The sequence below is a fragment of the Microcaecilia unicolor genome, chromosome 3 (genome assembly GCF_901765095.1).
Source record: "Microcaecilia unicolor chromosome 3, aMicUni1.1, whole genome shotgun sequence".
Taxonomy (NCBI): Eukaryota; Metazoa; Chordata; class Amphibia; order Gymnophiona; family Siphonopidae; genus Microcaecilia; species Microcaecilia unicolor.
The window spans coordinates 185,304,607-185,320,619 of NC_044033.1; the positions used below are offsets into that span (position 1 = coordinate 185,304,607).

The window sequence follows — 16,013 nt, forward strand, 5'->3', positions numbered from 1 at the left end:
CCAACAACATGTTCTTCTTGCCAAGTTTGTAATAAATGACATGTGGCTGTGTCTGAGCCCCCTCGGCAGCCATAAAAAAAAGCTGTGTGTTTTTTTTGTAAGCCCTTTTTAGGCGTTCTTCTGGGATTTGTAGTCCTCCATTCGCTACCTCCTTCCTCACCTGCGTTGAACCGCAATGACGGTAGCAGTAGGGTTCAACTCATGTGCCGCCCTCGACGTAGCCCTAAGACTACATCTCCCAGAAGGCTTTAGCACGTGCAGAAACCAACCCTGGACGAGAAAGTCCTCACTTCCCTCCCGGTCTGCCGCACTGTACGCCGGACAATGTAGTCTAGTGATGTGGTTGCGGCCTGATCGTCAAGGGGCAGCTGAACTACAATCCCCACTGTACCGCGGAATCCGTGGCGCGATTCGCTCTGGGCGCGGGCCTGCCTCCGCCTGCCCCCTGCGCGCGGCGTCTTCGTCCTCTTGTGAGGGAAGTCGTTAGGCGACATGTCGGGCGAAGATGAACAGCAGGAACAGACCATTGCCGAGGACCTGGTCGTCACCAAGTACAAGATGGGGGGCGACATTGCGAACCGTGAGTGGGGCAGCGGGATAGGGCCGGGATAAACCGGTTCAGGCGCAGGTGGCCTCGTCCCGGCCGGTGCTGATTCCTCCTGGTGGAGCGAATGAGGCCTGTGCGCTAAGGCATGAGGAGCTGGAAAAGACTCCCCCTGAGTGGCGAGCATGAGTCCCATCTGGGTGAACTGTGCTCCGGTGCCAGTGCCTGGCTGCTGTGGGTTGGTCCGGAACCAATGTTAGAGCTTAGACACGTGTCCCGCGAGAAGCACATGGCAGCGGTTCCCACCGCCGGGGGCTGTCACATGTCCCTTTCGCTGCTCCTATGCCTGTGGTGTGGTTCCTATCAGTACTAATGGGCTTGAGCGTAGGTGTTAAAAAGCAGCTTCTTGCTCTGTCTCAGTTGTGCTCTTCTAGGTTACTGTTTTATCCCGGGGCTGCCGGTGGAGAAGTAGCCTAATGGCTAGTGCAGTGGCCTGTGAACCAGGGGGACCGGATTCAATTCGCTGTGTAGCTGCTTGTTGATTCTGGGCAAGTCACTTAACAGTCGCGTTGCCTTAAGTACAAAATAAGTATTTATATATATATACAACTCCTCCACATATATTCAGAACTGCCTTAATATATCTGCTTGCTATATTACTATCACGTTTTTATTATAATGCTACCCAAGATCCTTCTGTACCATTAAATGTATATTTTGTAATTATATTTCCACCTATCATGATGTATTGTAAGCCACATTGAGCCTGCAAAGAGGTGGGAAAATGTGGGATACAAATGCAATAAATAAAAATAAATAATACGCAAACCGCTTTTGATTGTGAGTGTAGAAAGGCGGTAAATCAAATCCCAGACCTATCCCCCATCCCTGACACAGGACCCTGCAGTTGGTGTAGGGCCAAGCGTGGGAGTTTCTCCGTTAGCTAGGATCTGTGGATCCTGCTCCAGCCCTTAAAAGTATAGTGGCAGTGTACCTTACTGGTAATAGAAGTCAAAATTCTCAGAACAGCAGAAAAGATTTCTTCACTCAACGTGTAATTACATTCTGGAATTCATTGCCAGAGAATGTGGTAAAATCAGTTAGCTTAGCAGGGTTTTAAAAAAGTTTGGATAATTTCCTAAAAGAAAAGTTAATAACCCATTATTAAACAGTGGATTTTTCCAAGCTCATCTTCTAAGATAAGCAGCATAAAACTGTTTTACTGTTCTGGGATCTTGCCAGGTACTTGTGTTCTGGATTGGTCACTGTTAGAAACAGGATATTGGGCTTGACGGACCTTCGGTATGTCCCAGTATAGCAACTCTTATGTTCTTATACAATCATTACTGTTGTCTTTTTATCTTATGTCCTTTTGTATAGATTGTTTATTAGTTTTGATCTATTTGTAGTTCTCATTTTATTCTCTTTTTTTTTTTAATTCCCCTGTCCCATCTCTCAACTACTATTGAGACAGGTTGAGTGACAAGTGTCTTAGTTTTGGGACATTTCATGTGTTTCCCATATTCTGCTTTACTTGCAATACATTTCAGCACTGTTGTCACTATTGTTTTTGCACAGCATAACATTATATGCTGTATATTAACATATATATTCTAGTATGTCTTGTGCTTTGTTTGTCAGTCACTTATGCAGGTGGCCAGGGGCAGGTTTAAGGGATAGACAAACTAGGCGTGTGCAGAGGAGCCCTCTCAGATGGGCTAAGTCAGTGGCTTCCAAAGTAGATTTTTTTTCCCCCTGGTAAGTCAGCTCCTGGCAGAAAGAATAGTTGGAGGGGGGAGACAGAAGCCACGTGCTCTTGGAGGTCAGAATATTTTCCCTAACACTTATGCATCATCTTCCAGTTGGCAAAATGAGTCCATGAGCAAAGCTGCTTCTTCCTCTGCTGGTTCTCCTCTTCATTAAGAACCACAGGGGTAGGGTGGCATTTGGGTAGTTTTAATTATATTTCAAAGGAGAAGGGGGAGTGTACTTCTCTGCCTAGGCCCACCAATAGGTTAATCCTACCATGCATGTGACTGCAGGCTTTCTGTTCTGGACCATGTCTCTCATGTAAGAATTTTTAGTAGTATGTACATCTGAAAATACCGGTTAAAAAGTAACAGAAATACATGTATGTTCCTAACAACTCTTAAAAGAGAACTGACTTTTAGTTAGCTAGGTCATGCCAAACTAAGAGGTGGATTTAGAAGCAAGAAGCCATCTTTAAAAAGATAGCTTTGTACCAAGTGTGTTATAAAAGGGAGAGAGGTGGCTAGGGGACACAAGACCTTGTTAAGAGTTAGCAGATATCTTGATATAAAGCAGTGGTTCCCAAACCTATCGTGGGGGAACCCCAGCCAGTCGTTTTTTCTGGATGTCCACACTGAATATGTGTGATTGCACGCAGTGGAAGCAATGTAATTTGTGATGTACATGCACATTTTATAAAATATATACAGGTATGTGCAGACTGCATGCACACATTCATTATTTTTGCAACAGGTGGAAACCTAATATGTGGGCATTTGAGCACTGTTAGGACTGTTCCTGAGATCCTATTTTATGAAGGCACCTAGGCGCTTATGTTTTGTTTATAAAATAGCAAATATCCAAACATATATCTCACTAAACTAATGTCTTCAATAAACATTTGTTATTCATGTAAATCAAAAAGTATATTTTAAAGAAAGTTGTACTTAGCTCCTGAGTGAAGTAATCCCCTTAAATCATGACACCCAACTTGATCGCGTTTTGAGCAACACTCTGCATTAGGGTGAGAAACTCCTTATCAACACTGGTTTAATCCCTCTTTTCTGCCCATATGTTGATGAGGATTCCCCACCCTGATGCAGAGTGATGCTGGAAACATGATCGAGTTGGTGTCATGATTTTAAGAGGATTACTTCACTCAGGAGCTAAATATTGCTTCCTTTAAAATATACTTTTGATTAAATAAATGTTTATTAAAGACATTAGTTTAGTGAGATATATGTTTGGATATTTGCTTTTGAATTTACATGATTGTGAGCACTGAATGTCTGCATACACAGTTCTTGGTGGGAAAATCATTGGTTAAACTTTTGAGATGGACCTATGATTACAAACGTATTCTAAATGTGGAAGATTGAGGTATTGAATCTCCAATACACTTTCTTTGTGTGATGGTCCATTAACACCATATAACTGTTTACTGAAAACCTTGGTTTGAGTGAGATACATGTATCAAGATTGCTATTCATATTCATCTCTTTGGGACTTTTTGAATATCCTGGGATTGTTTATAAAATAGACACCTTCCTGTTAGAAAATTACTTCATCAGAGTGGAGTAGGTGCCTTCATGTTAAAAATTGTGTCATTGCTGTATAGGATAACTAGGTCAGGGTGGGGAGGCAGCAGAGGCCCTGTTCTCTTTTGGGGCACAGAATCTGTCATTGCTTAGAGATGACACCTAGTGGTTGCACTGAGTTCAGATGAGGCCACTGTCTAGGCTAAAGTGGGAGTGTTCAAGGGAAAAACCCTAGCCTAATACAAATGAAAGCTATGGCACCATAACTGAATAGATGCTGATTCAAGTTAAACTGGAAGCCCCAAAAGGAGGAGGACAAGAAAACTACTGGGCTACCCTACAATGACTGTTCAGAACTGACTTAGTCTTAGAACCGTGAGGCAGAACTTGAGGAGAAAAGAAACCAGTAATGCTATGTACCCTGTTTCCCCGAAAGTAAGACATCCCCCGAAAATAAGACCTAGTAGAGGTTTTCCTGAATTGGTAGATATAAGGCCTCCCCCGAAAGTAAGACCTAGCAAATTTTTGTTTGAAAGCAGGGCCGCCGAGAGCCGGACAAGGCCACCCCTGGGCCCCCCCCCCCCCCCCCCCCCACCACTCACGCGAGGTCGCTTCCGGAACTAACCTTAAACGCCTCCTTTCACCTTCGCAGCAACAGGGCAGACCTCTCCTTCCTTCCGTTCCCCGCTCTCGCAGACGTTACATCAGGCGAGGGCGGGACACGGAAGGAAGGAGTGGCCTGCCCTGCTGCTGCTTGCTGCGAAGGTGAAAGGAGGCGTTTAAGGTTAGTTCCGGGAGCGACGGAGGGTGGGTGGGCCAACCCTGATCCAACCCCGATGTTTCCCCGAAAAATAAGACAGCCCCTGAAAATAAGACCTAGCACATTTTTTTTTGGGGGGGGGGGGGGGCAAAAATTAATATGACTGTCTTATTTTCGGGGAAACACGGTATATCCAGGATTTTGGTGACTCATCTTTGTTTAGACTTGATATATTTTGTTGCTTTATTAAAATGAGTTGTATTTGCATTTAAACCCTCCTCCCACACAGCGGCGAGTGGTGCACAAAGGGAGTTTTTCAGCTTCCACATTCTAAATTGAGGCTGTTCCAAATGAATAAAATGCAAAGTGTGATTTTTGAAATGTTTGTTTTCTTCAGGGGTTCTTCGTGCAGTGGTGGAAGCAGCAACAGCTGGGGAATCAGTTCTTAACCTGTGTGAAAAAGGGGACACCATGATTATGGAGGAGACGGGCAAAATCTTCAAGAAGGAGAAGGAAATGAAGAAGGGTGAGGAGCTTCACCGGTGGGCACCAGTCCTTACCTGTGGAGTAAAGTCTGCGACTACATGGGGCATTTTCATATGTTGAGCAATTCTGTAAACTTACACAGGCACATTAGCATGAATATGGAAGGGGAAATTAATCTGACATATCAGAAACAGTATGCCAAGTTACAGGTCTCTGGCCCTAAGACTTAACTGTTTTAGAGAAGGCATCATGGGGGTAAAGGTGAGATGGAAAATAGATAACCCATTTGTGGCCCTAACTGTGACAGCTTGACTGAGGAGGGAAAGGGACTTGTTAGATGGGAGGCTATACTATTATTTCATGCCCATTTGCTACTACAGTACCGAGTTTTAGCACGGAATGAGACTATTTCAGAGGTGGGAAGAGAGGACTGGGATGGCTTAGCCAGATTGTGGAGGAAGGGAGGGGCCATAGGTTTTGGGGAATTTAGTTGGAGTTGGGGGGATTACTTGCAAGTAAAAGATCTCTGGCAGGAGTTGCAGTGAGATATGATGGCCTTTAATGATGAAGGGAGGGATTATTAAGGGGATGATTTCAAAGATCTGTGCCCCATTAAAATAAATGAGGACAGAAGAGGCTGGCTGACTGGAAAATGACTTAGGGAGGGTAGTGGGGGAGCAAGAATGGAAGGAGATATTTGAGAGAACAGCAAGGGTGTAACATAGTAGATGACGGCAGAAAAAGACCTGCACGGTCCATCTAGTCTGCCCACGATAAACTCATATGTGTATACCTTACCTTGATCTGTACCTGTCTTTTTCAGGGCACAGACCGTATAAGTCTGTCCAGCAGTATTTCCCGCCTCCCAACCACCAGTCCCGCCTCCCATCACTGGCTCCGGCACAGACCCCGTATAAGTCTGCCCTCCCCCATCCTAGCCTCTCAACCACCAACCCCTCTTCCCCCCGCCACCCAATTTCAGCTAAGCTTCTGTGGATCCATTCCTTCTGCACAGGATTCCTTTATGCCTGTCCCACGCATGTTTGAATTCCGTTACCGTTTTCATCTCCACCACCTCCCGCGGGAGGGCATTCCAAGCGTTCACCACCCTCTCTGTGAAGAAATACTTCCTGACATCTTTCCTGAGTCTGCCCCCCTTCAATCTCATTTCATGTCCTCTCGTTCTACCGTCTTCCCATCTCCGGAAAAGATTCGTTTGCGGATTAATACCTTTCAAATATTTGAACGTCTGTATCATATCACCCCTGTTCCTCCTTTCCTCCAGACTATACATGTTCAGGTCAGCAAGTCTCTCTTCATACGTCTTGGAACGCAACTCCCATACCATCCTCGTAGCTTTTCTTTGCACTGCTTCCATTTTTTTAACATCCTTCGCAAGGTACGGCCTCCAAAACTGAACACAATACTCCAGGTGGGGCCTCACCAACGTCTTATACAGGGGCATTAAAACCTCCTTTCTTCTGCTGGTCACACCTCTCTCTATACAGCCTAGCAACCTTCTCGCTACGGCCACCGCCTTGTCGCACTGTTTCATCGCCTTCAGGTCCTCAGATACTATCACCCCAAGATCCCTCTCCCCGTCCGTGTCTATCAGGCTCTCCCCACCTAACACATACGCCTCCCTTGGATTTCTACAGAGATTTTAGCAGAGAATGGGTATAAGGTCTTGATAAGATAGTATGTTACACCTGTGTAACTGAAGAGAGCATCTTCTCCACTATGATGAGAAGTGTTGGCAGGGGTGTGGGGAAAGGGTTGCGTTTGTGGGATTGCAAGGGATCCAAGTACATTGGATGGAAGTGTTCCAGTTTGCTGATGCCCGAAGGTAGATGTGGGGGTAAGCTTACTAAATATGAATATATTTGAGCTTGAGAAAGTGAGCAACCTGAACAATATGTGATGACTGTTTGACTAGTCATTTCAACCCATTGGAAACAGCAGGCTACTCCACTTTACATTACATTACTTTACCTGCCATTTTTATCTCACGTTAGACAAAAAAAATGTTCAATGCGACTTACAACTTATAAGTAAGAACTAGCTAATACATAAAAAGCTTTGTAAAAGAAACAAAAAAATCCGCAACTTAATGTCTCATGAATCCAAAAAATGTCAAAATAAGATTTTTAATGCTTTTCAAAACAAACCATAAGATCCCAAGGATCTAATTTCTAATGGTAGAGTATTTCCAGAATGAGCTGCCAAATAAGAAAAACTAGTTCTTTTACTAAGCTGCGCTAGCGATTCCTGCTTGGCAAATGAGAAAGGCCATAGGAATTGAACAGGCTTCCTCTCATTTGCCGAACCGGGAATTGCTAGTGCAGTTTAGTAAAGGGGGCTCTGAATGTGATAATTTACAAACAATGTTTCTACAACTAGGAAAAGAGAAAAATTCCTAGACTGAAAATAAGTCCCTGCGTGTAACTAGGTACAATTCCATATATGATTTGAAAATGTGCACAGCTCCACTGGTAACCAATGAAACCTCACCAATAATAGAGATGCCCTTTCTAACTTTGGTAATCTGCAAATCAAGCAGGCAGTAGCATTCTGCACTCTGGAGCTTAATCAACAATTGTTGGGAGGGGTTGTATATTTGGAAAGTTGTAGAAGTGTTGTGTAATGCCATGGCTGGTGTGCTGGCAGATTGTAATGTGCCTGAATAATAAACAAAAATGTAAAGGTTTGGAAAAAAGAGCATCATAATCAAGGATTCTGGTTTCCTGCAGTTCTAGTACAGAATGTGCTGTTCTCTGCAGAATCACAAGAAACTTATTATTGTTTGCTGTTCCAGACCAGTCCAGCCATTAGGCTTGGGTTATGCACGCCTACCAGCAGATGGAGACTGAGAACACCTAAACTTTGAGTAGTATAACCCTCCTATGCAGCTGCCAGGCAGCCAGCATTGTTCTCAGTCTGCAGCAGATGGTAGACTTGCAGACTGTGCAGTCTGTGTGTGGTTCTGGTAGACCTCACTGGGGGGCTAGGCTTTTTTTTTTCCTTTTTTGTGTGCAGTCTTTCTGGATGTTTTAGTCCTTTCAGGGATATCATCATTGAAAAAATATCTGCTGTTCTCCTATGTTGCCCGCTAGAAGCGGCGTGCTGGCTGTGAGGGGAGGGGGACACACACATATGACCCTAGGGGTGTCGCATCTGGGTGGCTGGTTTCTTCCTCCGTATCAGGCTTTCTGGTTTAGGGAGGACCACTGTGCTTCGGCTGTACGTTGGTCATGTGAGCCTTGAGTGTTCTTTTATTGCAGCCAGCAGCACCTTTGTGCTTGGGCATATTAAAAAAAAAAAGACAGGGGCATGAAGTGTGTGCCTTGGTTGAGGGGCGGAACTCCGGTCTGAGCTGGCTTTTATTTTCGTGTGCTGGTGCGGTTTTCTGCTGCAAGTTGGTCCTCAACAGGGGTGGCCCCCGGCAGACCAGTTTTAGCAGGCCCTATGGCTTGTACAGTCTCAAGATGAGTGCTGAGCAGTCCCGGTGCTGTAAGTCCTGTGGTAGGATGGGCGTTGAGGGGCAGGTGCTTTGTGTAAGCAGTGTAGGGAGCCTGGGCACTCTAGTTCAGTGAGAACTACTGCAAAGGAACGTGGTGTATCAAATCAGTGACCGGCTACCCCAGACGCCCTGTGCCAGGTGGCAAGGGCAATGGCTAACGTATCCCATTCCTCATGAGGCTGTGATCAGGAAGACTACCGTCTTGGTGGATGGAGGGGCGGCCCTTAAGGACCCCCAGGATTGCGAAATGGAAATTTTGATAAAGTGGAACTTTGATCTTTCTGCCCTGGCCTTGCAAGCTTTGTTTTGTTGGGGTCTGGTGGCCCATGTCTGTTTTAGATGAGCAGAGTGGGTTCTGGATGGCCCTCGCTCGGATCTGGCTGTGGTGGTAACAGGGCTGGCAAAACTGCAGATGGGTTCTTCCTTTCTGGCGGATGCCATGTATGATCTCTTGCAAGTCTCTGCAACGTGTCCTTGGTGGTGGTTCCAAAAGGGTGTTTTGGCTTTGCGGCTAGGCAGCAGACGTAACCAAGTATAAGCTCTGCTTGCTCCCGTTTGAGTTCTATGCTCCTTGGGGAGGAATGGACAAGCTGGTTTAGATGAGGCTAAGGGTGTGGGCAGAGAGGGTCTTTGGCTCGTGGTCGGTTTCGGGAAATGTGCTACAAGCCTGGCTGCCCTGAGGGTTTCCAGAGGGAACAGTTCTTTCAAAGGTCTCTGGCCTTTTGTGGTCATTGCTGCAGGGGCCAGGAATCTTCATCCTTCTCCTCTGGTGAGGGACGAGGGTCCTGATGAAGTTTGGGGGTGAGGGCTTCCTCTGATATGAATGGAAGAAAGGCTGTGAGTTTTACCAGAGGTAGACTCAAATCACCACGGACTGGTGGATTCTGGAGTTGGTTCGAGATGGCTGTGCCTTGCTGTTTGACTGTCCCCTTCCGTACCTGTTTCTAGAATTTCCCTTTTGTTCCAAGTTGAAGGTGGGAGCGATCAAGGACAACTTGCAGTGTCTTTGATGGTTGGAGGCAGTTCCCGTTCCTCCATCGGAGTGTGGTTTCAGCTCTTACTCCATCTATTTTGTGGTTCCTAAGAAGAAAGGTACCTTTTGCCCTATCTTGGACCTCAAGAGGGTGAACAGGGCCTTAAAGGTGCCCAGCTTCTGCATGGAAACCTTGTGGTCAGATTCTGGTGGGCTGGACAGGGTAGTTCACATCCCTGAATATTGCCAAGGCCCATCAGCATATTCTCATCCGGCGGCCCATCAGCATTTCCTCCGTTTTGCTGTCTTGGGACGGCATTTTCAATTTTGGGTGCTGTTTGGTTTGACCACAGCCCCGTGGACCTTTTCCAAAGTCATGGTGGTTGTCACTATGGCCTTAAGGCAGGAAGGCGTTTTTGTCCACCCTTATCTCGACGATTGGCTGATTTGGGCGGTCTGTTTAAGAGATCAAGAGAGTCACTTCCAGGGTCTCCTTTCTGTAACATCTTAGTTGGGTGCTGAACTCGGCCACCTGGTTCCATCTTGGAGCCTCGTCTATCTTGGGGTTTATTTCAACACACACGTAGTCAGTGTTTCTTTCCCTGGTGTTGTTGGCGGTGCCTCTGGCCAAGGATTATTTGCAGGTGCTTGGATCTATGGTAGCATCTCTGGAAGTGATGCAGTGGGCCAGGGTGTGTATGTGCCTGCTTCAGTAGGCATTATCTCGATGGTCCCCTCTGGAGATGTTTGACCTTCGGAGAGCAGTTTAGATTGCTGGCTAAATCTGGTTCATCTGCAGTAAAGCATGAGCCTGGAGTAGCCTATGTCAACCGCCAGGGTGCAACGAGGAGTGTTCAGGTGGCGAAGGAAGCTGCCAAGTTGCTTGGGCAGAGTTGCATCTTGGAGATCTCTCAGCGGTGCATGTCAGGTGTGGAAAACAGGTGGATTTTCTCAGCAAGACCACCATAGACCCAGCTTTCGATCGGATAGTGTGTGTGGGGCCTTCCGATCATTGACAATGCCCGGGTTCCTCCTTTCTACAGTTGAAGGAGAGAGGTGGAGGCAGAAGGCATAGATGCCTTGGTCCAGTCTTGGCAGACTCGGGAGGGGGGGGGGGGGGTCTCCTGTATGTTTTTCCACCCTGGCCGCTGGTGGGTCAAATGCTTCAGTGGATAGAGAACCATGCAGGTCTTGTGGCGCAGGATTGGCCAGGGAGGACATGGTATGGGGATCTTATCAGTCTGCTGGCGGCAGATCCCTTATACTTTCAGGGGATGGAGCAGTTATTGCTTCAGGTTCCAGTCAGCATGCTGGATCCATCTCTGATCTCTTACAGCTTGGCTCTTGAGAGGGCATGGCTGCAAAAGAATTCACTCTGGAGGGAATAGCCACCATGTTGCAGTCTCGTAAGAGATCTGCATCCTTTGTGTATTTCTTTGGCGTTTGGCAGGTCTTTGAGAACTGATATCGGGATAAGGCATAGTCGCTCTGCATGCATCCTTGCCCCAGCATTGTTTTACAGGGAACTCTTTTTGTTGCTTTTCTGTAGAGAATGTGGTAGTGTGGCCGGTTTCTTCCTTTCTGCTTAAAGTGGGGTTGTCTTTTTATGTGAATCAGTCTATCTCTTTTCCGGTTCATAGGGACCCTTCTGGGTACAAAGAGCAACGTTGGATGGCTCACCTTGATGTACGTCTGGTTTTGTTAGGTTATGTGCAGAGGACAGAAGCGATCTGCTGTTTGGATTGTTTTTGTCTTATTCAGAGGCTGCAAGAAGGATGCAGTGGCTTCCAAGGAGACGTTGGTAAGATGGTCGAAGGAAGCTATTTCTTCGTCCTACCTTCTCAGGGGCCGACAGGTTTCTTTAGGGCTCAAACCTCATTCCACTCGGGGAGTGGCTCGCTCCTGAGCAGAGAATAGTTTGCTTCCACTGCAGGATATCTGTTGAGCGACAATTCTGGTCTTCCTCGCTTATGTTTGCACGTCATTATCGGATTGATGTGCAGGCACAGCAGGATGCGTCTTTCGGCTTGGGTGTTCTGGCTTCGTGGGTCCCACCTGTGATTCTTATTGCTTTGATAGTTCCAATTGTAATGTCTGGAACAGCCAAAAAGGAAGGAGAAATTAGGTTTACCTGCTAATTTTTCTTTCCTTTAGGCTTTCCAGACCGGTCCAGAACCCTTCTGTAGTTCCTGGTGCTTGGCAGATTCTAGGTGTGCAGGAGGCTAGCGTGTCTGTGTAGCAATCTGTTGTCAGTGCACTGTGCGCCTATGGAGGTCTGGAGAGCGGTAGTTGAAATCTGGTTGTGTATATAGTTCTTTTGTTTTGGATGGCTATAGTTGCTGTGGTTGTTATATATTAAAAAAAAAAGTGCCTAGCACAGCCTAGTCCCTTTGGGCTTGGTGTCTAGAGAACAGCCAATGGAGTTTTTATGTTTCCGTGGACTTTGCTGCTTTGGGACTGTTATACTGGCTGCTTAGCAACTGCACAGGAAGTTATACTGCTTAGTTTAGGTGCTCTGTCTTCATCTGCTAGTAGGCGTTTATAACAACAAACCTAATGTCTGAATCGGTCTGGAAAACCTAAAGGAAAGAGATAGCAAGTAAGCCCTAATTTGTTTGGCTGTTGTACTTCTCCACTCTATTTCCTTCACACCCTTTCTCTTTCCTAACTCTTCATATCTTCCCTCTCTGAGCCAGGACACCTAACTTTTCTCCCCCCTCCACTCCTTTGCCAGGTTACAGTTGTGCCTTTCTACATTGCCATTACTCTAGACCACCTCGGTCCTCACGTCGTCTTCTTCCCCTCTCGCAAATCGGTTGCCTCTTGTTCGCATCCTACCCCTGCATGGACCTCTGGTTTTAGCTAAATTGTGAAACAGCATAGAATGTTTGGGGAGGGGGGGGAGCAAGGAAGGAGTAGGAAAGAGGGATGAGAAATAAAGGTGTAGAAGATAGGAGACCTGTGAGAAATAAGGGGAGGGGTAGAGAGCTAAGAGGAGAAACAAGTGGAACATCTACAGGCAGCTGAGAAGCAGGCACCTTTGAGAGAGGCCAGAATAAGAGTAGAGAATAAGGAACAGAAACTTTCTAGAATTGTACTTTTCTGTTACTTTTTCTTCTATTCAGTAGTGGTGCCTGTGTTAGTATTTACAACAGAAAAAAAAAAAAAAGCCAAAACAAAAGCCTCTGGATGGAGGATAAGAATCATTGAAGATTGATAGCTGAATAAAATATTCTGCTACAACCTAAATCTATTTGTCCATCATCGGAGAGGCATCAACAGTTTCTCCCTGAATATGAACCTGGTCAGTTTTCCTCTAGTTTAAGTATAGGTTGATCAAAAGTACATGGGAGTTTGTTTTTTGTTTTAGGTTTTTTTGTTTTGTTTTTACCTTGAGTACTTCAGTTTTTGATGGATTAGTTTCAATTTGTGAGATTTTAACCTAGATCCTAGATAAGCTTTAATTGGCTCACCATTGGCAAGACAACTGAAGATAATCTGCATAGCATTACCTTCTTCCATTTATCTTTTGGACCAACTGTCCCAATAGCTGCATGTAGACTTTGAAAAGCATGCAAAAAAAAATTGATCCTTGTTGAACCCCACACTGCGTAGGAACATGACCTAAAATGCGGTGTTGTGAAGTGTTCCAGAAAAGATTGGAATCAATGGAGACAAATTCCTCCCAACTCAGTTCTAACCAGTGATGGAGGAGAGCTTTAATGCTGACTAAAAAAGTAGCAGTCGGATCTAATAAAGTTATCATGGTATCTAAGTATTGATCCATATGTTTGCATAATGTCATATACACCCACCAAATTGGTCTTTGTACTGTCAGGATGAAATCCAAATCTTCCCATACTCCTCCAAAACTGTTATGGAACCATTTTCTCAATAAGGTTTGTTTAAAAATGGATTTTATAGACAGGGTGCATCTATGAAGGGTTTCTTCTTTTCCTGTATTTTATTGAACTTTTTCCAGAATAGCAATCAACAAATAATTCAAAAACTCTACAGTACAATTCTTTCACTCAAACCTGAACCCCTGGAGAGATCCCACATTGCATGTCACTATCCCCCTCCCCTAGTGCGTGTAACCTTATTCAACATATGTCCCACTCCCAGAGGGTTTTCTATAGTGTAGTTTGTGTTAATTTTTCCATTGCATACACCTCACCCTGATCACCTAGTCTGCTTAGGTGGGAGTGGTCACTGTTTTCCAAGCCACCACCACACAGCACTTTGTGTCCACAGTCAGACTGATGCCCTACTGCAGCCCTGGCTGGAGACACATCTACTATATGTCTTTCCTCCTTGGCTTGTAGTATGCCACGTGTTGAAAAAAAGATCGCATTTCACCGCAGTCAAATAATTCTCATATTGACTGCGGAAGCTGTGGTACGCAGATTGATTCAGCTGTTGGACGGGGGTCCTCTCTGTCTTCCGCAGGTACAGGGCCTACCGAAGCAAGGTCCGGTTCTCATGTTGGATCCGTGCCCCTTTGCTCTTTTATGGCTTGGTCATTAAAAGCGCTTGGTTGAGACAAAAAAGTTATTCTGATTCGGTCATTGCTATCTTGCTAGGCTGAGAAACACTCTACATCCATGGTGTATTTGAGGGTGTGGAGGACGTTTGAGGGCTGCTGTTCTGAGTGCAGTCTTTCTCCCTTCTCTGCTCAGATTGTTCACATCCTGGTGTTTTTTCAGGTAGGCCTTCAGAAAGATTGGTGTTGGGTTTTCTAAAACAGTGTTTCCTAAGTCGGTCCTGGAGTACCCCCTTGCCAGTCAGCTTTTCAGGATATCCACAATGAATATGCATGGACTTGATTTGCATACACTGCCTCCATTATATGTAGATTTCTTTCATGCATGTTAATGATGGGCAAGTTCTCGAAAGCTGTTCCAAAAGAACGACACACATTCTCTTCAACCAGCTGTTCACAGTCCTTTCCACCTCTTCATTTGAGTCAAACAGATGCCCCTGAAGGTATTCTTTCAATTTTGATAACAGATGGAAATTTCATGGCTCTAAGTGTAGGCTGTATGGTGGATTCGTTAAGACTGCGAGACCCATCTTTGCAATTGCCTCTGTTGTTTCATTTTTTGTAATGCCTGGCATTGTCCATAGGAGCCACACTTTTCAAAATAGAGAGTGCTAAATCCAATGGAAATGACCCTTCCAGGGCACATTCAAGGAGTTTTGTCAATACAGGATTGGGGATGTTCCAGCACCCACAAGGATGGCACCTGGGGCATTGTTGCAACAAAATTTCCATCTTGTGTTTCCAAACTCTTCTCAGTCGTGTTTTTAGGGTTGTACCAGGTTCAAAGAAATCCATGTAAACACCATCCATGTCCCAAAAGTGTATAATCAAAACGCTGCCTTCTGCAGGAAAAATTATGAATTTTTTCACAGGTGAACCTTTATGGTGATATTTCATGGATTGCTGCTTTTTCTGGCTCATAATGATGAGCCCATGTTTCATCCAGCTGTCACAATCTTATGAGAGTGAAGGTAAAGAATTCCATCACAATGGGACAAATGGCAGACTTCAAGTCTTGAAACTTTCATTTATGTAGTCAGCATGTGAGGAACCTATCTTGCACAAACCTTTCAATGTCTAAGAATAGCAATCATGTAACCCACAAGTTCCTGTGAAATGCCAAGTGTGACAGTAATTTCCCTTTCAGTGATCTTTTAATTATCTTTTGACTTTGTTGATCTTTCTTGTGCGAGACTTGTCATCCACTTCATTATTGATCATACAAATCAGCCCTTCCTGGTCCACATTTTTTGGCCCAGCAACTCTCAGCATTTGTATAACAGCCATCAGTATAAACAGCTTGCATGTGGTGGTGAATTCCAGTTATAGGGACTCCTTCAGTGATCAGAAATTCTGTCATGACACGTTGCTTAAATTGTACTGATGAGTGCTCACTGTGTTTTTCCATTTCACAAGCAATAGCAGAACAGCTTCTTCACACACACTTCTCGCCAACTGAGATGACGGAAAAGATTTCAAAGTACAAGTGAACATGTAGCAAGTCAGTGCTACCATCTGTTAATGAATTATGGAGGTGGATGCATTACTTTTCATTCAACCCTCAACTGTAATCCTTGAGCTTGGTTCACATCTGACTACAGAGCTATCTACTCTCACTAGTTGTCATGTTCCTATAGCTACTGGTGGCATCTACTGTGGACATTGCAAACATGAGTCATCTGTATGGTATTGGATGCTCAGACTGTTCTAAGGGGGTGAACCCTGGTCCCTGCTGTTCAGATGGCATTTTCATCGAGGATCAACCTATTTTACTCTGTGGCTAGCTCTCTGGTTGAATTGGCTCAACAAGCACGTTCTTGAGCTTGAGGCATTCTGGCCCATCAGCTTTGTCAACTAAGGGGAATATGTAGTGCTTCATTGAAATACTTCTCGGCTATGC

The 16,013-nt window shown here is 45.2% G+C and overlaps 1 protein-coding gene across 1 annotated transcript in view; it reads left to right on the top strand.

Annotated features, from left to right (window-relative positions):
• Positions 1 to 419: 419 nt before the first annotated feature.
• PA2G4 (proliferation-associated 2G4) overlaps positions 420 to 16,013 on the top strand; it is an 86,905-nt gene continuing 71,311 nt past the window's right edge. The window contains exons 1-2 of the mRNA XM_030196752.1: positions 420 to 580; positions 4,989 to 5,117. Of these exons, the coding sequence (XP_030052612.1) occupies positions 493 to 580; positions 4,989 to 5,117 (217 nt within the window). The 5' untranslated portion in view covers positions 420 to 492. The remainder of the gene's footprint in view (positions 581 to 4,988; positions 5,118 to 16,013) is intronic.